Source organism: Nuphar pumila, chromosome 5 (assembly GCF_984573655.1).
Source record: "Nuphar pumila chromosome 5, dmNupPumi1.hap1.1, whole genome shotgun sequence".
In the NCBI taxonomy this organism is placed as follows: domain Eukaryota; kingdom Viridiplantae; phylum Streptophyta; class Magnoliopsida; order Nymphaeales; family Nymphaeaceae; genus Nuphar; species Nuphar pumila.
In genome coordinates, this window is record NC_143253.1 from 3,665,379 (window position 1) to 3,689,211 (window position 23,833).

The window sequence follows — 23,833 nt, forward strand, 5'->3', positions numbered from 1 at the left end:
TTGAATGAAAAATATGGCTATTTTTTACTATCATTTTGCTTCACCCCACACCCTACATTTCTCCAGCTTTTTCTTCTATAGATGGATGGAATATCATGGAAGTGGAACTGACGAACAACTTATGGGTTATTTTTGTTCTTGGAGCTGATTTAGAACTGGATTGATCATTTGAAATATTATTGTTGTTCTATTTGCACTGTTGCTTTGGTTTTGGGTGCCTGTAGAATTAGTTGCAGATAAGATGGTGTTTAACAGGGTCAAATGTTTCCTAATGCCATTTTTCTCTTTCTAGTATGACCTCTTTAGTTGACTCTATTTGCGTTCAACTATTAGCAGTCAATTTCCCAAAACCCATCAAGGTCAAGCTACGAAACAGGAGATTGAAAGCTGTTGGAGAACCATACAAAGTTGTAAGATTAAAAAGCCAAATACTCGGCTTAACTGTGCAATTTTGCTGTAAAATAATCGATATGGTTCCTCTAACATCCCATCTGCACTGTTGTAAGCATGCACAGTGAATCACATGCATGCATAAGGGAGTAGAAATGAATAGCAAGAATAACCAGGTTCTCTTCAAAATGTGCCAACTCTAAACATCCTGCATTTTGTGTTTATCCTATGGGAGATCAAAATAAAACAGCAATGATAGAAGAATGTGTACACAAGGAAAGTATCTTATTGAGATAGGGTCAGTATTTAGCTTTAAGTTTCTCCTTTGAAACCAAGTCAGCCTCTGGTTTTCCATTGGCAGAAAGAATAAATTTGAACTTTTAAAGAACTAGTACAGAAGAGGGAAATTGAAAAGAGAAACTAAGGAGAAAATGGGAACTGAAGTATCAGAGAATAGAACAATATCCATTAGTCCTTCCAAAATTTTCATTTTAAAGCTCATTTTTATTTGAATATCTGAATTTATTTTTTTTATTTTTTACCTAGATTATGTTTTAGATTCAAATATATTCCAATTGAGTTTTCCTTTTCAACTTTGTATATAAAATTTATCTTATGCATTTCTAAACTTGCCGCAAGGCCTAAGCTGGGTGTACTCTGTGGTGGCCAAGGGGACCTCAAGTGTTTTACCAACCAGAGGCCTGCTAATGCATGGTCAGTGATTGGGCTTTTCCCTTGGCTTAGCCAAAAAAAAAAAGTTCCAAAAGAATTGTTCATCACAAAGTTCTCTCTTTCTTCCAAAAAGTTTATTGCATAAAGTATTTATTTTTCTCCTATTTGTGTTGAGAGCTTAGTACTAGCTGAATGTAAACTACAGAGAGAGAGAGAGAGAGAGTCCAGTCTTTTTTAATATAAATTATTTTAATCATGTATTCGTTGTTTAACGAATTTTTGCCCTTTCACGTGCTATGGGTGAATTCACTACTATTAACGTTATAGTGGCCCATGAACGTGGGAATCATGGATAACGAAGACATGTATATGCGAACATAAAATCTGTCACAGGGACTCGTTACATGGGATCCTGTGTCTATGTGTCATGACATGACATACGAACACATCACACCATGTGACACGCTAATAATATTTTTAACCCTTCACCTATCTTGATTAAGACCGACAACCTCCTCGTTTGTCCTAGTGTCCCTTATTATTGTCCTTGTTTTTTTCTAATCAATGTTTTTGTATTTTATGACTGCATTTCAACACATCTTCACCATCTGCCTTTGTTTGTTGTAGAGAGTGAGACGTCTAGGGTTGGACAGCGGGCTGGCCCAGCTCAGCCCATTTTTTTGACCAGATCATAGCCGGGTCAAAGTAGCTCACCCACTTGGACAGGACAGGCCGGACTGGACCCCCAAAAGCTGGCCTCGGCCCAACTTTGCTTTCGCTGATAGAGCGGGGAAAGCTAACCCAGCCGCTCGTGGCTCGGCTCGTAAATAACTGTTTAAAATCGTAAAATAAGTTCAGCAAGTTGGACACAATTAATAGGCGTTTGGCTCAGCTCGTACAAGCTTCTAGATATATTTTACCATAGAATTTAGAAAATACTATTGCTTCCAACTTTAAACAATTTTTTTTTTCTGTAAATAAGTATAAGCTTCACTGGATAGGTTAGAGTTCAAATTTTATTACTTTGAACTTTGAAGAAATGTACTTTTTAGTAATTCAGCCAGCTCAAACTTAGGGATGGCAGTGGACTGGAGCAGGCGACAAGGTCTCCACCCCTGCCCCATCTCAAAAATTTGCCCTCCATCCCTGCCTCTATCTCCTCACAGGTTTTGATTTTAACCTTCATTCCAGGTTCATTTTCCGTTTCATGTCCTCCATTCTCGGTTCAAACGGGGGCGAGGCAGGGCTGGACCCCGTTTCTTCGGTCTTTCCGCTGCTGCCACCTTCCATCATTAGAATAGGGAGAGGAGAGAGATGAGAGCTTGCGTGGCTCGTTAGAGGAAGGAGAGAGGAGAGATTCGAGAAAGGTTCTATGTTAGGATTAAGAATATATAATATGTATAAGGGTATAATAGTATTTTTCTTAACAGGAGATCGGGGACGAGGCGAGGGTAAGAGTAAGTCCATCCCTGCATCCATCCATCCACAGGTTTTGATTTTAACCTTCATCCCCGGTACATTCCCCGTTTCCTGTCCTCCATCCCTAGTCCAAACAGGGCAAGGCAGGGGCCCTGTTTTCCCCCGGTCCACTGCCATCCTTACTCAAACTCAGACTTGTTTAGTTTGAGCTCGGCTTGACTCACTGCAAAAATGAGAAGATCTTGAATACTCTGTGGATCTCTCTTTCACATAAGATGAATGCACTCAAGGGGGTGTTTGACTGCCTGGACAAGACTGTATAAAACAATCTTATCTGGACACTGCTAGCTAGGCGCAGAGGTGATATGCACAAGTTGAGTTTTTGTCTCAGGTGTTTCACTCCTTTTTTTTTAGCTTTTTGTTGAATGTGTTCTGGACACCACTGCTCCTGGGGGTGGGGTGGAACACCACAGGACACCCTATATGCACAGTGGGATGCCTTGTTCCGGGTATCCCGCACGATGTTTGCATCAAGCATATGGGGGGAGCAGACAACAGAAAATGACTTTTTTTCAATAAAAGTTGCCCCCAAAAACAACAGCTAGAACCGGAAGCAGATCAGGTCATGCTGAACATGAGTGTTTTTGCTCATGCCGACATTGTGGCCGTCTGTTTGCATTTTGGGTGAATGCAGCTTTTTAAAATGCAAATCGGACGGCCACGATGTCAGCATGACCTGATATGCTTCCCGAAAGAACCTGGACCGGCTTTCTTTTAGGATAACACTTAAGGGCATGTTTGGAAGAGATAAAAACTTTCATAGGAAAATAAAGTTTTGCCTATGAGAGCTTTTGATATGAGAAGTTTTTTGCTTGTTTGTGTGGCATGAAAAAAACAGTGTGAAAAAATGAGAGAAGAAGAGGGTGGTGGTGAGATGGACGGTGGTCGTGGTGGTGAGATGGGTGGTGGAGAGTGTAAAAATAAATTTTCTCTTGGTTGGAAACATTCCTCCATCTCTTTAATAAAAGAATGTTTTCTATCAAAAAGTGTACTTTTTAGAAAAACTTTCTCAGCAAAAAAATATTTCTCATTTGAAAGGGTTTGTGGATTTTTCATTTTGCATCACTTTTCCTACATCTTTCTCGCTTTCAAACATGTGGCTCCATTTGCTTTACCCTAAATGAGAATTGTTCTCCCATAGCTGTGAGGGAATTGTCGGAGAATGATTATCATTTTCCTCATTTCTCATATGCAGTCAAAAGTGCTAACGCAATGAGATTCAAAGTCACATTTTCAGGACATTTTACTTGCTTTTCATGTGATTCCAAGTCACATGGTCTACCGGAATCACATGAAAATGGTTTTGTGCAGAAACATTTCTGGGTTCCGGTGTGTGAAGTTTCAGGCTTTCTTTTCATGATAACACCAGCGATCCCAAATGCATTTTAAGAAGAAAGATTTGAATGTCAATCTCATCGATATCATTAAACCTCTCACTTATCATATTCGATTGTGAAAAAATCATTCAATGAAATTTGAAGCATTAGACAGAAATACACCCAAGGTTTCCTGTGTTCTTGCAACATTAAACATATTGTTTGGATGATGAATTGAGGTCAAATTTTCTTGGTTTATAGATGGTAATCAAACCTTTATTTGGAATAACGTAATGCAATGCAACTTTTTCATCTTCTACCGTTATTTTTTCCATTTTTTTTGTAAACCACCTTCATTTAGTAAAAAGTAAAAAAAAAAAAATCTTCAATTTTGTAGCCTGCCAATTTATGAAGCCACCATTTCCTATGGGTATCGTCTCTGTGCGCAAGCCAACGCATAGCATAGGCCTCGGGGGCAGGAGTCCTAGCCACAGAGTTTTATGCTGTTGGCACGACGACGGTAAGTATAGCAGGCTGAGCCATCGCAACCAGGTATTTCTGCTGGGTGCGGTTTCTTGGGTTTTATAAAAAAAAAAGCCACAATGAATAACTCAATGATGTTCACGTTACTAACAAATGGGCAAATTCATTTTGGAGGCTGGATCAGGTGCAATCACATTGCACAAAGTGCGTGTGCCACTGCACCTGACCACCACTCGTTTTTCTGACACAGCCTGTGAGCTGTGGGACCAAACAGCTGATGGGTGGCAGTCAAGTGCAGCAGCACATGCACTTTGTGCAATGTGATTGCACCTGATCCAAATTCCTAGTTATAAGGGTGGTTGGATGGAATTATTTTTAATTCTTAGTTACAGATGTGATCTATGTATTTGATTTTATAGGGAGCATTCGATTCCCACATATGAGAAAGTTTTTATAAGGTTAAAAAAACCAACTGTCCAAAATCTTCGTAAGATTTTTAGGCTCTAAATATCAATTTTTTCATTGAAAACACATGATCCATGTGTGGATTTCTCGTAAATCGATCATGACCGACACTTTTATAGGGTCAAAACTGCAAAAAAAAAAAATTACCAAACGAGCAGGAAAACCCATTTAGAATGTATCATTTAGCACCTAATGTGTGAGCAACTACAAAATTTGGTGTGTGTGTGTGTGTTTTTCACAGTTTTGACCCCATAAATGTGTCGGGCAATGAGGAATCCACACTTGGATCATGTGTTTTCGATGAAAAAATAATATTTGAAGGCTAAAAAATTTACAAAGTTTTTGACCCGTTGATTTTTTGAATTTTATAAAAACCTATCCATGTGTTGGAATCGAACCCTTCAAGAGCTGATATCTATAAAATCAAGTACATAGATCACATCTGTTCCGTAATAATTTAAAAATAAAACAAAAAGGCTGAAAACCCCATTTAGCAAGTTATATATATATATATATATATATATATATATATATATACAGTGTAACAACAGACGCCCTTTTGTCGGACACAAATAGCATGCACGCAAGATGTGCGTGTGTAGTAAAAAAAAACTCTTTGGCGCCCTGATAGTGCTCAATCAGCGACGTAAATTCGTCGGATTGTGCATATGATGTATATATATATATATATATAAATATATATATATATATATATATATATATATATATATATATATATATATATATATATATATATATATATATATATATATATATAGGGAAGGGGTCCAACCAATGAGGATCGGATCCGGATGACCCTTCTTCTCTAATGATTGAGCATCTCATGATCGGACCTCATATATTTGCTCTTTATAATTTATTTAGTAAGATGTCTCTCAATGCATTTAAAACTTTACTGTGAGTCGTTGATTTTTAGCACTTTCAAAAACACATCTACACATCCAACATTCATAATCCAAAAGGAAAGGAAAGGAAAGGAAAGCGGAGCCCCCGTTGATGTCTTGATGAATTTTTGGAAGAAATTAAAGTAAAGCAGGTTGGATGTTGTTTCTTGCATTCTATCCATTTGCACTTAGGTTGATAAATTTCTATACGGTTCACGTAATGAATAGAAAGTGAGTGCCTGTTTGGTTGTAAATTCAGAAATTTATTTTTTATTTCTAATACTTTTAAAAGTTCAGGTTTTTAAATTCTGCATAAATATAGTGTTTGGATGCACTAAAAAATCTAGTAAAGATATCTAATTTTTAATTTTTCACACGTTTGGATTGTTTAATGGGAATTTGAAGATTCTTTCTCTTTTGTTACCCAAAAACAGTAATAAACAAACTCGTCCTCAGGTCATCCTAGGCATGCAAACGCATCAGTAAAATCATAAATCAAGATTAATTGGCAAAATCATGCCTACATGTTAATAACTATATGCAGCTAATTATAAAATATATAAATACATAAAAACTCATTCAATTGCACATTTGTTTCGGGGGCAGGGGTCCTATAACCTCAGAGTTTTATACAGCCAGCACAACGACCGTAGGTATGGCAGGCTGAGCCAGCGCAACCAGGTCTTCATGCCGGGTGTGGTTTCTTTGGGTTATAAATTCAAAAAAATTACACATTTGTTGATCCATTTAATTTTATTAAACAATAAAATTGTAAACTAATTTTAAAATCACGTTATTGAGTTTGTTAAATTAAATATTACTTTGTAAAAAGTTGGATATAAATGAAATATTTTATTATGCATTTTTTGCTTTTTGTTTTTGTTTTTGTTTTTGTAATATATTTAAGTAACTTAAAACTTTTATTATATCATAAAATAATAATCTAATCAATTATATTAATATACCTCTCTCTCTCTCTCTCTCTTAAATGAAAATTTTCCTTATAGGCATAAAGTGGAGCCTTCACCTTCTCCTCCCTCCTTTCTCATATTCTACATACTGTTCCAACTTCTAGACAAGAATCTCCCACCATGTTCCCTTGTTTTCCTTGCATGAACATCATCTAACGCGCCTCTGACCTGATATATACTCTCTTTTTCTTCATAACACACATGCTAACACTTACATGCAATTCCACCCTCAAAGGCAAGTACCATCCTGGGAGCCAGGATCAAGTGCCATCAACATGGCACACTTTGAAGTGTGCCGCTGCACCTGATGCCCTCCATCTTTGACTGAGTTTCAGTTGTGGGTGCCCAAAAGCAGATGGAAGGCAGCCAGGTACATAGGCACACTCAATGTGTGCCATAACACTTGATTCTGGCTCTTTATGGGGTAAAGTTCTAGTGCAGGTAACTTCTTGTGTGTAAGTCCTCAATTTGCACAATAGACTTTTCATCAACCCTCAATAGTCCACAGATTTGTTCCTTCCCCCAACAACCCAGAACAAAAAAAAATCAATGCTAGGAAGAACTACACCAAGCACATTATGACGAAATAACACAACTACCCTTACCAAACGCTGCTTCACTTATTAACTTGCTTGGTCAACTTCAGAGTTATAATATATTATATATAAAGGGATTGGTAGCTGCTCACATGCTAGATGCTAAATGAGCGTGTTAAATGGGGCTTTCAGTCTTTTTCATTTTATTTATAAAATTTGACCCTGATTTGATAGGGAGCATTTGATTCTCACATATGGGTATGTTTTTTATAAGGTTCAAAAAATCAACAGTCCAAAATCTTTGTAAATTTTTGAGACTCTAAATATCATTTTTTCATTGAAAACACATGATTCAGGGTTTAGATTATCGACCATGCCCAACAAATTTATGGGATCAAAACTGCAGAAAAAAATACCAAAAAGGGTAAAACACCCATTTAGCACGTATCATTTAGCAGTGAGCAGCTACCAATTTCTATATATATATATATAGAGAGAGAGAGAGAGAGAGAGAAATTGGTAGTTGTTCACATGTTAGGTGCGAAATGAGACTTGCTAAATAGTTTTTTCTGCTCTTTCAAAATTTTTTTCACAGTTTTGACCTAATAAATGTATTGGGCATGGTCGATTTATGAGGAATCCACACCTGGATCATGTGTTTTTTATGAAAAAAAATGATATTTGAAACCTCAAAATTTTACAAAGATTTTGGACCGTTGATTTTTTGAACCTTATAAAAACCCATCCATGTGTCGGAATAGAATGCTTAAGAGCTGATCCCTATAAAATTAAGTACATAGATCACATCAGTTCGATCAGGATTTAAAAATAAAATGAAAAAGACCGAAAACTCCATTTAGCACATTATATATATATATATATATATAGGGAAGGGGTCCAACCGTCGACGATCGGATGACTCTCTTTCTCTAATGATTGAGCATCTCATCGATCGGACCTCATACATTTGCTTTTTATAATTTATTTAGTAAGATGACTCATAATGCATTTAAAACTTTATTGTGGGCCATTGATTTTTTAAACTTCAAAAAACACATCTAAACATAGGACATTCATAATCCAAAAGGAAAGGAAAGCCAAGCCCCCGTTGATGACTTGATGGATTTTTGGAAGAAATTAAAGGAAAGCGGGTCGAATCCTCTTATAGTTGTTTCTTGCATTCTATCCATTTGCACTTGGGTTGATAAAATTTCCATACGGTTCACGTAATGAATAGAAAGTGAGTGACTTAGGGCCCTGGTTGGTTGTAAATTCAGAAATTTATTTTTTTATTTTTTAAACTTTTTAAAGTTTAGGTTTTTAAACTCTGGATAAAGATAGTGTTTGGGTGCACTAAAAAAGCTAGTGAAAATAAATAATTTTTAAATTTTCACACGTTTGGATGGTTTAATTGGAATTTAAAGATTCTCTCTCTCTTTTATTACCCCCAAACAGTAATAAATATCGTAGTCAAACTCGTCCTCAGGTCATCCTAGGCATTCAAACGCCTCAACAAATCGTGATTAATCAGTAAAATCATAAATCAAGATTAATTGGCAAAATCATGCCTAGCTACATGTTAATAACTAATTATAAAATATATAAATACATAAAAACTCATTCAATTGCACATTTGTTTAGGGGACAGGGGTTCTATAACCTCAGAGTTTTACACAGCCAGCACAACGACCGTAGGTATGGCAGGCTGAGCCAGCGCAACCAGGTCTTCATGCCGGGTGCGGTTTCTTTGGGTTATAAATTAAAAAAAAAACACATTTATTGATCCATTTAATTTTATTAAACAATAAAATCGTAAACTAATTTTAAATTCACGTTATTGAGTTTGTTAAATTAAATATTACTTTGTAAAAAGTTGGATATAAATGAAATATTTTATTATGCATTTTTTGTTTTTGTAATATATTTAAATAACTTTAAACTTTTATTATATCAGAAAATAATAATTTAATCAATTTTATTAATATACCTCTCTCTCTCTCTCTCTCTCTCTCTCTCTCCCCTTGACCTCGTCGTCAGGCAAAGGGTGGGACCGCAAAGGGTGGCACCGTGGGATAAATGAAATTTGTCCTTATAATCACGCCTCCACAGTATAAACTATAAAGTAGAGCCTTCACCTTCTCCTCCCCCTCCCTCCTACTTTATCATATTCCACATACTGTTCCAACTTCTAGACAAGAATCGGCTACAATGTTCCCTTGTTTTCCTTGCAAAAGCCGGAGAACTTCGCCGGAAAATCAGGCTGAGAATGATATGGATCACAAGGAGAAGAAGAAAGGGGGACTTAGGACAATGCCTTTTATTTTAGGTAAGAGCATTTTCTTGGCATAATTATTTCATTTGATTTTTCACATGAATTTTTAAGTTTTCATTAGAAGAAAGTATGTGATTGACACCTTGTTGTTGGTTTTTGGTTTTGTTATACAGCTACTGATATATGTGATAGATTTGCTGCAACCGGGTTCTATGCTAATATGATCACATACTTGACTCAAGTGCTACACATGCCCATGGTTCAAGCTTCCAATACACTCACAAATTTTGCGGGCACGGCCGGCTTAACACCGTTGATCGGCGGTTTGATCGCCGATTCCTTTGCTGGAAGATTTTGGACCATAGCCGTTGCATCCGTCTTCTATCAACTGGTAATTACAAGTATCAAAAGAATTAGTGACTTTAATTCTGTGAGTTGTGGTTTTCTTTCATAAAAGAAATTTGTGCGAGTTGCGGGCCCGCAAAAAATGGTGGGCCATGCGATGATCTATGCCGTTAATCCTACACGTGTGGATGGTCTAGATCTAGTTCATGGTTCACAAAATCTAGTATCACATGGTTTTGTCTTAAATCAATGATTTGGCTAGTTTAGGCTATGGCATAAGCATAATAAGCTCAGGTTAAGAGTCTTTGGTTTTGATTCGGAGAAGATATTGTTATATATAAGGATTAAAACATGTATAACACATAAATAAAAATATAAGCATTTAGAAAATAACATTAAGAATTAAAAACATGATATTTTTAAAATATGCGACATTTTGAAAATATCGTTATTTTGGGGGTAATATATCGGCCTAGTTATTTGAGAGCGCAAAATACCATGTCAGCCCCTTCTCCTCATGTCCACCTAAAAGCAAAGAACTTCATGAATTATTGAGGGTCCCTACTGATCATCGTGATCTGCAACACCTTGATTGGGCCTGAATTGGCTGGTTCCAATTGGAATTGAATCTGTCCTTTACTTGGTTTTCTTGAAAATTGGCTGAATCAGTTATTTTTTTATTTCTATGATATTTATTGGCTATTAATTATATCGTTTAGGTATTTAATGCATGTTTTAAATTTTCGTGGACCCTATAAGTCATCACCTGTTTTATTTCTTTATTTTCCTTAGTTTAGACAGATTTCCTGATTTTTCTGCATTTTGAATTGGTTTTAAAATCGAAAATTTTAGAAAGGCTGATTCAAAACAATCCGATTTGCTTCGACTCAGGCTGATTCTCTGAATCGTTTTGAAACACAACGTGAACTGATTTTGTCAACATTGGCCGACACCATAGTCACCAAACTCGTTCTTAGGAAAATAATCACAAGTACAATTCTTGAGATATTTTGGAAAATAGTTTTCTCAAGAAAATATTGATGTGTGTGTGTGTGAGAGAGAGAGACAAAAAACTGAGCCTTTTCATGTAATATTAGGTTTAAAATGCGATATTTTAAAGACAAGATATTTTTGAAAATATCGTGTTTTGGGGTATAATATCAGCAATATTTGTGGCTATGGTTGACGCCGACTTCTATTCTATTAACACAAACCCCACAGTGGAAACATGGATCAGCTTGGACTTCATGTCCTTACTGCTCAACCTAAGTCCCATCATCGACACGTTATGTGCATCCCTTACAACAAGACAGTACAAGGTGCAACTTGTACAGCAGACAGGACAAGGTGCAACTTGGTAAAGTCCTTGTCGACCCGTTGGATTATCTTAAGACAGCTTTTCCTATCTGCAAGTTAGTGCAACTCATGACTTCGAAAAGCCTGGGAAAATTTTCAGACAATTCAGAAAAGAAGGATTTTTTTATGCAGTGCCGCTGCACCTCGGCCACTGCTGACAGCCACCCACCCGTCTCAACATTTCTCGAGATAGAGACCACACCCATCTCGAGAAATGCCAAGATGGGTGGCTGTCAGTAGTGCTGCATCATGCAGCGCAGCTGCATATAATGTGATCAGCACTAAGAAATTTCGAACCCCCAAGCCTTTAAAATTTCCCCCACTAACATACTTTTTTTTCTAACTGGGATAATCTCAAACATTTCTGTGGTCATGAAACGTCTGTCCATCACGACCAAGTTTATGAATTTTGAAAAAAAAAAATCGGTGTTCCCATCATGAATAGGGGTCAACAGGTTGGGTTTACCCGGACCTGGACCTGACCAGTACCAAACCTTATAGGGTCCGGGTATGGTGATAAATAAGAATATCTGATTAAGACCCGGGTTGGGACCTGAAGGTCCGATTAATACATGGATCCGGTCGGGTATAGTTTGTAAAATTTTATACCAGAACTAATTAATTAATCCCGACCAGAGTTTCAATTAATTAAGACCCATATATAATTTTTAATGTAAAGATCGATGATAAAAAATATTATTTTACTGGGTTATATGGTCCGGGTCTAGTTTATTTAGTTTTTATTAGATCTGGGTATGATTTTTCTTATGGTAGATCTGATTAGACTCGAGTCCAAACCTGATACCATACTCAAAAATCTAGACGAAGTCTGATTTTTTCTGAGTCCAAACTAATTAACCCGACCCGTTGACACCCCTAATCATGACCCATACTTATCAGATGAGTGATATGTGTTGACCACTACCAATGTAATGAAAAGGATTTTTGGTACGTTTTGACAGAAAACTTTGACAGTTGGTGGCAAAGCGGACTTCAAATTAATGTAACAGGTACAGGTTCATGAATTTGAGGCTGCTCCAACTTGGTCATTGCTTATGGTTCTAGCTAATTAACGCTCACTAAGTCAAGCCCTTAATTAATGATCTTGTGGACTACTGTTGACTTGGCTTGAGGATTTCATGGATTAAACTATTGTAACTTTTCCATGCTAATGTCATGGAACTTGGTTTTGAAGCCCATTGTTTCCGTTGTCATTTAAACTTATATTCTATTAATTACATGCTAAGCAGGTTTAATTGCAGCATCCTTAAGATCAAATATTATGGACTAGAAATATTAGAAAACATAGGCAGATGGACTGTGATTGTCACCCTAATTATTCATCTTCTGGACTATCAAACAACAAATGTTAACTAAAAATGATCCCAAATGAAAGGTGGTACGCAAGAAAATTCACATGAACACGTTATTCAAGGATTGTTATTAGGGGGACCAGCTTGTCTGGCAGGAGCAGTTAGTGCACGTCGCTTTGTAAGTTCGAATCCCAATGGTGTAGTTGTATAACTGGTAGGTAGGGTATGCCTAACCCCAGCTTTCTCTGTCGAAAAGAAAAAAAATTATTTGTTATTATCAATAAACTAAACAAAGACATGCCAACTACCCAATCTCAGTAGGATGGAGTTTTATTGCAGGTCGACCTCTTCTGGTTGACTCCATGCGATATATGGGACCAATTAAGTCTTGATTTAAGAAAGCTTCAATACGTATATTCCTATGGGTATGAACAGACTGATCGTATTTGACTATTTTCTGAGTCATTAAAGGAGGTCACCATATCCCAGTCTGGGCGTGGTCCTACAGCCATCAAAGTATCGTGGCTAGTAGCTAGCAACATTCAATTGTGGCAGGACAGTTGGCTTCTTACATGGATCCAATAATGGGTAGGGAGCTAATTAGATTTGGATCTAGTAATTAATGGGCCTCATGATCAGTTCAAGTTTGGATCCATGTAAGTTTGTATAAGATCCATGCATGGACCTTCACATGCATGACCACCAGATTTGCTACGTAGTATTTCCTTGTCATGCTTGTATATATGTTGATTGGTGCTAAAACCTTTTAATTGGTGGGCTTTAATTTGGTGCATATCTCCAAGGCATCATATATATGTCTTCCCTTACAGGGTCTGACCACTGACCAGCACCCTTCATCTCAAAGATGGACGGGAATAGTTACACATACTTCCGCAGCGCATATATAGACACATATATCGGTCTCAGTATATGTCACATAGACATGCCATTTAGGGTCCTGCATCTATGGGGGGACACGACACGTGGACACGCTTCAAAACATGCTATAATTACAAGTACCATTGTTCCTTTATAATTGTTATTAGCACATTTTAATTATATTTTTAATGGTAATACTTTTACATATATATTAAAATATTAGAAAAATTGATCAATTACATAATTAAAAAACATGTGTCCTATTTTCTTTTAAAAAAATGCCTAATTCGTGTCTCATACTCATATTGAGTCGTAGTTGGTGTCAACGTCTCTGTGGCAGACGTCTAATTAGCAATTATTCAACAATGTAATTTGTTGGGTTTTCTATAATTTTTGAGAAATTCTGGGCAATTAAAAATTAAAAATTATGAAAATAATACAAAATCAAATAAATATATTTTTATTTTTTAGAAATGCAAAAATAAAATAGTTTTACGTCATAAAAATAGAAATTAAAGAAAACATATAAAAATTCACAAAAATATGCAAATATGCAAAACAATGAACATATAGTAACAACATCACGATATTATCACAATGATGATCATGGTACACTTGGTTTTGCTGATATTTTAAATATATCGTGATAATATAACGATATATTCAAAATATCAGGATATATGTGACAATGGTCTCAAGTCAGCTTGAACCGAACCACTCAAACTTGGCAACTTCTTTGCAGGGAATGCTATTCCTCACACTGTCTGCTATCCTGCCCGGGTTCAGGCCTCCACCCTGCAGTTCGGATCAACAAACGTGCCAAGAGGCATCCACATGGCAACTGTGGGTCCTATACACCTCCCTCCTCTTGACCAACATAGGCTCGGGTGGGCTCAGACCTTGTGTGGTAGCATTTGGGGCTGATCAGTTTGACTTGACCCAGTCAAAGAAAAAGAAGGACAAGACCTCTGATTTCTTCAATTGGTATTTCCTTTGTATGGGCCTGGCTAGCATGTTGGCTTTGACCCTTGTGGTCTACATCCAAGACAATGTGGGCTGGGGTTGGGGCCTAGGTGTGCCAACCATTGTCATGACCATCTCTGTGTTCATCTTTCTGCTTGGCTACCCTCTGTATGTGTTCTACCGGCCGTCTGGCAGCCCGTTGATGCGGGTCACCCAAGTGATCGTCGCAGCCATAAAAAAGAGGAGTTTGACCAAGCCAAGCTACCCTGGTGAGTTGTATGAGAACAGGGAGCTGGATGCTGCAATCTCGGTCAATGGAAGGCTCCTTCACTCTGACCAGTACAAGTAAGCATGAGGGTGTAGCCTATATGGGGGTAAATGATGGTTTGGATCCGACTACATATTGTGTGTGGATCTGGATCCAATTGGGTTGGACAGGCCAGTGTTCATTTTAAAGATGATCAACTTGGGCCTTGGCTACAAACGTAGTGACTAATATATGAAATATTTTGAAAACAACGCAAAAAAGTTTATATTTTCATGGATTGTTTAAACATATAAAATTTCATGATATTTTTATAAATTACCACAAAATGATCGTTTAAATGTGCATCTCACAATTTTATTACTTTTTATTGGTAAAAATATTGCCAAAAAAAACATTTTGCTTTTTCTCATATTACAATATTATCATTTGTGAAAATATCATAATATTGTGTTTTTGTTGGGAAAAAGGTTTTGCTTTTCAAAATTTCCAATATTTAATAATTTTATAACTTTTATTTTATAATAAAAAATTATGGAAAAGTAAAAATCAGGATTATTACTTGTTTCCGGGAACCACATTAGTGCCAATGATCTTTTGGCCCATGCAATATATGCAGGTTCTTTGATAGAGCCGCCATAATAACTGAAGGCGACTTCATTGAAGCTGGCAAGCCCAAGCCATGGCGAATCTCCACCGTCCATCGTGTCGAAGAGCTAAAATCGATCGTCCGAACACTTCCCATCTGGGCAGCTACCATCTTGATCATCACTGCCTCTTCTCACCAAACTACATTTTCAATCCAACAGGCGCGAACCATGGACCGCCACATGTCCGGGTCCTTCAAGACCCCCCCAGCCTCTATGAACATCTTCAACATACTCTCTTTGGTACTGACCCTTGCCACCTATGACCGGATCATACTCCCAATCATGCATAAGTTTTTTGGCAAATCCGGCCGACTGTCGTACTTCTGGCGAATGGGGATAGGCATGACCTTGTCCATTCTGAGCACCGGTGTGGCCGGATTTGTCGAGGTCAAGCGCAAAGCAGCTGCAGCTGAGGCTGGGCTAGTAGACCAGCCACACTCAACCATACCAATTAGTGTATTTTGGTTGGTACCTCAGTATAGCCTTCATGGTATAGCTGAAGCTTTCTTGATGGTAGGTCACATGGAATTTCTATACGACCAGTCGCCGGAAAGTATGAGAAGTATCGGGATCGCGCTGTTTTGGATCTCGTATTCGGCTGGAAATTACTTAAGTACGCTATTAGTAACATTAGTTCACAAGTATACTAGTAAGACGCGGAATTGGCTACCCAACTATAACCTTAATAGGGGTAAATTGGAGTACTACTACTGGTTAGTAACAGTGATCCAGATTGTTAACTTGGGATATTACATAGTATGCGCATTGTTTTATAGGTATAAGCCCTTAGAGGTGGTGAATCCTGAGAACCAGGCCGTTGTGCCGGTCAACAGGGTGGGCCATAATGGACATGTCGAGCTCGCTCGCGATGACCGACACGTGTAGAGAGCCATCGAGTGAGGACCCTGAGGCTGGTGCAGTTCGGCCTGAGTAACATCATGGATGATCCTAGCTTACAATGATGTACATGTAATGATATGCATGGGCTTGGTAAATTCAAGCAGACAATGAGAGACGGAGATAAGAAAATTGCTTGATTTTTTGTTTGGTTTGGCAGATTAAGCTTCAATGATTGGGTTTGTCTTTTTGTTACATCCACCTAAAATTAGAAGAAGAAAAAAGGTTAAGATATTGAAAACCCAGTATAATTAGGGGATTTATTTATTTTTTTGTTTTGAAAGGCAAGCTAGGATTAGGCAGACCCCTACCAGTTATACAACGATACCGTTGGGATTCGAACTTGCAACGTCCCAACACAAGCTGGTGACGTGCACTAGCTGCTCCTAATGAGGGGATTTATGGTTAATTTACATGTAGATTGATTCTGTAAAAAGTTGGAACCATGATGGGCACATGTAATTAATGGCCCCGGGTCGCCAAATAGTTTTTTTTGGCCTAGATCAAGGGAAAAACTCTCCCATGGGCAATTACTGACCACATATTAGCAGGCCTCTGGTTGGTAAAACCTTTAAGGTCTCCCATGTCCACCAACAAGTACACTCATCTTCGACTTCGCAGCAAGAGATGCCCCTCATGGATTTTGAACTGTGGTCATCCCATGTCAGGTGACAAACCACAATTGTCCCTAACCAGGAAGGTGGAGCCCTTGTGGGCATGTCCAAATATTTGGTTTGCAATACAAAGAACACTCATATTCTATTTTTTTCTTTATAATTATTTATATTTTATACCAAAAATCACAAAAAATGAGGTTAAGGGTGTCTCAAAATGTCTTTGTTTTGGACGAAATTCAACCATCCATTTTTCAGTCACTGATGTTGTTCAACTAGGAAGTGAACGGCATCAAAAAATTTTGTGGGCTCATCCAGAGTTTGGGTGCCATTCATTTTTTTGATCGACGGCATCCAAGGTGCCTTGGTCGACAGGCCCCTTGGACCTGACCTCCTCTCTTAGATGCCGAGTTTAATTTAAGGGAAACAAGAGAGGGAGGTGATCTGAGAACCGAAGGGGGAGAATGGGAGGAATCAATTTTCAGATCAAATGATCTGTGATCAATCTCCCGGATCTGAAAACAGAGGCTTTCAAATAACCCCTAGGGTGTGTTTGCATTGGGGTGGGGATCTTATCAAGATTCAGTTCTATCAAAATGTCTAACTAAAAAGAGGAAAACAATGAATTTTGATGAAATATTCAGAATCCAATTCCATCAGATTCCACGAATCCAAACATACAATACGTGACAAGTCTCAAGAGTTAGTATGTTTAGTGGGCTGGGTTGCTTCTATAGGGTCTACATTCTTAATATTGTTTGGGTACCTGATCCAAACCCAAGAATATGGATTGTGGGTTGGTTATATGACCCATTGATAGCCTACTAAACGATGACAGTGATATATGCCCTAACAGGGCACTTTGGTCTGATTTGGTAAAAGAGTATCAGCTCGAGATAGTAATGATCGGTGCACCGAGTACGTGCATCTGTTTCCATGTACTAGAGACCACAGATTTTAATATTTTTAAGTTTCTTATCAATGAAACTTTTTTTTAAGTAATTCTTATCAATGAAACCTTATAAAGATTATTTAAATAGATGTTTAGTAAACAAATGAACTTTGGATCATGCGACTGTGACATGTTCAAGTGATTTAAAGATCGATAACCTACAATATACAAAAATTTCATGACAAAAAAAGATCGTGATCTTACATTCAAGAAACAGGATCCAGAGTGTCATCTCTAGCAAGCAGACTGCACTGAATATATATATATATATATATATATATATATATATATATATATATATATATATATATATATATAGAGAGAGAGAGAGAGAGAGAGAGAGATGGTTCTGTACACTCATGTGTATAGGCAGCCCTATATACTCTACCATTTTCTGGTCATTATGTGACCAAAAACTGGCCAAGTGAATACCATCTTAAAGGGTGATGCCCTCTACCCATATTGGGTCTTATCACAGACCCTAATTGGCTATAAAATGTTGTCTCATCAACGGCTCACAATGTATCAAAATTACATGACTTAAAATACATGATTCCTATCAAATAAACTATGTTGAGTACATCCATAAGTTTTAATTGATAAGGTACAACCTACAACCATGTTTTCTAGTACGTGGGAGTAGGATGGTTGCATTTCTCTCTCTCTCTTGTCCATAAAATCTTGGTTGATGCATATGTGATTCTGTGTATGTATCTTAGAGACCTTTCCTTCCATCTGATCAACGTTCACTCATTGGTGGTGCCTTCTAGTTCAGCCGATCCTGATTGAGCTCGGCTTTGTTGTTTGCTGCTATCTCTTTGTAGTTTCTTTTTCTTTAGCTTTTTATTTTTTTATTTTTTATTTCTGTTTTCTTTCTTGTTCGGTTCATGGGTTCAACATTTTGTTGATCTTCATGAGTGGTAATGTTGATTAGGGATGGCAGTGGGGCGGGGCGGGGCGGGGGACAAGGTTTCCACCCCCGCCCCGCCTCAAAATTTTATCCTCCACCCCCGCCCCGCCTCCGCGGCGGGGATGGATTTTATCCTCCACCCCCGCCCCGCCTCCGTGGCGGGGATGGATTTTATCCTCCACCCCCGCCTCCATCCCCGTTTCATACCCTTCATCCCCGGTCCAAACGGGGATGAGGCGGGGCGAGGCGGGGATATTGCGGGGAAAAGTGGTCGGGGCGGGGTTGGGGTGGGGATCGTGGCGGGGACGGGGCAAGGCAGGGAAAAGTGCACGTCCACCCCCGCCCCGCCTCCGCGGCGGGGATGGATTTTATCCTCCACCCCTGCCACCATCCCCGTTTCATACCCTTCATCCCCGGTCCAAACGGGGCGGGGCCCCGCTTTCCCCCGGTCCACTGCCATCCCTAATGTTGATCTCTCTCTCTCTCTCTCTCTCTCTCTCTCTATATATATATATATATATATATATATATATATATATATATATATATATATATATATATATATATATATATATATATATATATACACACCGGCTAAGTCAGGCTGGCCCGTGTCGGCCTGCTTCGAGTCGGGCCAGGCCAAAAACCCGGTTGAGGTCAATACTGTGCCTAATTTATAGGCCTAAGCACGACCCATTGTCTACCTCTACTTTGAGTATGCCGCTGCGTCCGGTTGCCATACATCATTGTCAGATAGCTTGTTAGTTGTAAGGCCTAACAACTGATGGAGGGCAGCAAGGTGCGAGAAGAACTTCCTTCTTTTGCATTGGCTGGAAGTTTTATTTCCAGCATTTTTTTTAGGAGAAAAAAGTTGCTGTGTCTACAAGATAACTTCTTGCAGTCGAATAACCCCATAGTGTTAAACTCGGGAGAGTGGACCGTCCCAATATTGCTCCGTACCTGTCGCGGGTTTGAATTCCATTGCCTCTTACTTGATCTAGTTGAATAAACTAAGTTCGAATCGCCTAAGACCAATTTTGTCAGTATCGGTATCAGCCCTGAATCGTTTGGCCACCGATTCAGCTGTATCGACCCATACTGATACTCAAGTGATGAATCATTCTGTATCGGCCCAAAAAATAATAAAAATTTATTATGCATCAATCACACATGTTAAAGCCATTAAAATTATCTTAAAATAATAATAAAAAATAATCTTTAGTATTTTTTTATATTTATTAAAAATAGCCGATTCAAGGGTGAAGCGTATCGATGCCTAAGACCGTCCAAGCGTACTTCAGATGAGTTGCTGTCGAACAGGTTGATTTGTGCAGGTGGTTGACTTACGTATAAATAAGGTCACCAATATGGGTCAGGTTGCACCGAAATGTAATGGTCTTTTGTTTAAGACCCAACTCCAATTTCGCCCCCAGTAAAAGAGCTAACTGCTTTGGTTATATGGGTGTGTAAATAGGTAGGATCTTCACTAGACCCGGATGAATCTAAAACCGAATCCAATTCTGAAGAAATAGTACTAGGTATGGAACTGGGTCCAATCACATCTACGATAACAAAGACATACATATATGTGTCCTATAAGGATTACATAAAACATAAACAGGCGATGCCTGGTAAAATAATATAATTTTTGTATTTTTGACACTGAAAATTTGTGGATCTTAATTAGAACTTGGGTCCAACCTGGGTCGGGTATAGAATTTCACAACCATGCTCGGCTCTGGATGATATTTTGACCGCAGGGGTCCAACTTAGATAGTTAATTGAAACCCTTCTTTGTTACCAAACCCTTACCCTACCAATCCGGTATGATTCAGAATTAAATCGTACTCGACCCATTGACACTATTTGGTTCCTTGAATTAGGGAATTGGTGCTCGGTTCAAGAGATCTAAAATCCATTTTGCAAAATGGGAAAGTTTGTGTTTAGAGATTACATTAAAAAACAAAAAGTAGATTCCCCAAGAAAAAGTAGAAAACCCCATAATCCTCCGCGAGGTTGATCAGTTGGTTAGGGTGAGCATTGGGATGTTCAGATGTCCCGAAAGTCGACACGAGTTCGATTCTCCTTGTAATCAAACTAACAGGTATGGAGCAGCACTATAGAATTGGTTCACTACATCGAACCTTACCATTACTAATTAAGGCTTTATCATGGTGGATTTCTCGCCATTAAAACAAAAGAAAAATCACATGCTCTTGGTGTCAATAGAATAATCAAGTCCTTTTTTTTTGTTAATTAAATCTGAGTATGGTGTAAACAAGGTTTTTAAAGGCGTGGGGCGTATTAAGGTGTTTCTAAAAAATACGAACGAGGCATAAGACTTGAGGCGTACCAAGGCGTAAGCCTCAATGTGTTTCATGGCTTAAAATTTAATAAATTATAAAAAAAATCTAAGTTGCTTCTTTTGCCTACATATGAAGGTACGTTTTAATCAAGTTAAATTTTGTTCAATTGTAGGCATCATTGAAGCCAACCTGATCAGATTTAAATTCAAATAGAAAAAGCTAATATCAAATTTAGATCCTGCTAGCTATATATGCTAATCTGACAAGATTCAATTCAATGTAGGCCTTATTGAGTACGATTACATGAGATATTGAGAAATCATGTGCCCAATTTCTAATTTAGATCCAGTTTTGGAGTTGAGATGCTCTAAATTGAATCAAAACCTTATTAATGATGAGGTTACTCTATGAGGTCTAATTAGTTGGATATTAGAATATCCAAACTCCATGGCATTCTTTTATTCTGGTGATCACTAGATTTATGTTGGCTAAGTTAGTTTCACTTTGAATAATTGAAATAATATATAAGTTAAAATTAAAGAACAAAAAAGTTTGGGAAAAGAAAAAGGTCAAAGCGGCAAACAAGGTTTGGTGCTTGTGGACAGGTGTTTTCCTTATTAGTTATTGTGTGCAATATGCTTGTAAGGTGTTTGCGATCAATTTCAATGTTATATTCAGTCATTCATTAAATTATTATATATATGTGTTTGTGTTAATTTTTATAATTCAATATTTAAAATATTAAATGTGTGAGTGTGAAGCATGTATGTAAGTTTACTAGTTTCAATAAGCAATTCATTAATTACATTGATTAATTTATCATATACATGTGAAGCACCTTTTTAGGATAACTAGTGTGATTATAGACATATATTCATTAAATTAACATATATGTATGTATGTGTAAAGCATGTTTGTAAGATGACCAATTTAATTCTTGCAAATCATTGATTAATTTGTGCATGAATTTAAATTTGAATTTGAATTTCAAATGAATTCTATACTATAAATTGAATGTGTAAGATAACTATTTTGTAAGATTATAATTTAAAGTTAGACTTGGAATTGAATTATGAGTTTGGCTTTGAAATTACAACTAAATTTTACAAAAAAGATATCTAGATTACAAACTTTTTATTTTGAAGAGTTTCTACTTAAATTTGGATTTTAAATTTTAAGCTTTAAATTTGGACTTTTAACTCATTTGAGTTTGAATTTGATTTTCATTTAAATTTTAAACTTTGAATAAAATTTGAATTGTAATTATGGGCTTGGACTAGAATTTAGAAGATGAATTCAAATTCATTTTTGAATTTAAATTTGATTTTGGTTATGAGTTTAGATTTTCATATGAAACTTGAATTTAAATTTATATTTTAATATAGAATTTATATTTTAATTTTGAAATTGACTTTAAATTTCAAATTTAATTTTTTGCTTAGATTATAATTTGAATTATAAGGCTACATTTGAATTTAAATTTGAATTGTAGGTTTGGATTTGAAGATGTTATTTTCGAATTTTAAAGTTGCATTTAAAATTAAATTGTGACTTTAAATTTGAATTTTTATTTATCTTTAAATTAAAATTTTAAGTTTAAATTTGTATTTTGAAGACTTACTACTTGAATTTTATATTGTGAATTTTAAACTTCAAACAAAATTTGAATGATGAGTTTAGATTTGGATGCAAATTTGAATTTCAATTGTGTGCTTCGTTTTGAATTTGAAATGTCAATTTATATCAAAATTTTAATTTTAAGTTATATGGTTTCTTATGAATTATAATATTTGACTGATTTCATACAAATTTTATTGAGATTACAGGATTCATAAGCTCATGAGTCAGATGATCCAACATGCCTTGTGCATTGGTTCTACTGCTTCCAAGTAAATTCATGGTTTTTAACATTATCAGAGAAAGCGAAGGACTGGCTGAAATGCATATTCAAAAATTCTTAGAGGTCACACCATGACAAACTTGTCATAGTATTGTATATTCTATGGTGTAGTTATTGAATTTGACAACTAACACCTTTAAGATCTTTGCTTTTGAGATGACCATCACCTTGAAAGATGTGACATGCATCTCTGAATTATAGTGCTATGGGGAGCCAGTGAATGCACCTCAGTTTGAATATTTGAAGTATTAATGTAAAGTTTTTTTGAGAGCACCTAAGAATGCATTTGATGGTGAAAGGCCAAAATTGTCATAGCTGAGGAAGACATGACAACAGCAAGACCATGAGAATAAATGACAAGATACCATGTATTAAAGGGAAGGTCAGTCTTAGGACAGAGAATGAGTTAACTTGCTCTACTTCGGCATATAATTATTCATCGACAAAGGTGGAAAGTTGATCCATGTATCATATGTGCAATTGCTACAATATCTGGATCACGTCAATGAATTTGTATGGAGAGCAGCTTCACTTGTGAACTTGTAAGCAACATTGAGCCAAAGCATTATGAAAAAAAAACTTGACCAGCATGTTGGTGTTGTTGGAGGTATGAATACTGATTTGATTTGATTAATATGAAAACATGATTTTAGTATCTTTGTGTATTGATCATTGCAAGTTTTGATGTGGGGGCACATATCCATTAGAAGGCCCCTTGGACGTGACCCAACCTCTCAATTTTCACATATTGCTAAGTGAACCAGTCATGTGTTGGAGAGAAAGAGGAAAAAAAGTTTCACATGCTGACCAAAGAACACGTAAGTATATGTTGAAAAAGTGGTTACATTTTTATAAATATTACAATATAAGACTAATCTTGAATGAAACTTTATTTTGTAGGTAACGTGGTGCGCTTATAAAAAATATGTAGAGATGGATGTGGTTATCCAAGCTACAAACCTCGTACAGAAGGACATTTGGTTGCACAATATGA

General features: G+C 36.9%; 1 protein-coding gene across 1 annotated transcript; it reads left to right on the top strand.

Annotated features, from left to right (window-relative positions):
- Window positions 1–9,346: 9,346 nt before the first annotated feature.
- Window positions 9,347–16,289, top strand: LOC149836510 (protein NRT1/ PTR FAMILY 3.1-like). Its single transcript, XM_090007027.1, has 4 exons — window positions 9,347–9,543; window positions 9,663–9,880; window positions 14,125–14,690; window positions 15,230–16,289. The coding sequence occupies exons 1-4, from the start codon at window positions 9,426–9,428 to the stop codon at window positions 16,143–16,145; spliced, it is 1,818 nt and encodes a 605-aa protein (XP_089863153.1). The 5' UTR covers window positions 9,347–9,425; the 3' UTR covers window positions 16,146–16,289.
- Window positions 16,290–23,833: the final 7,544 nt, after the last annotated feature.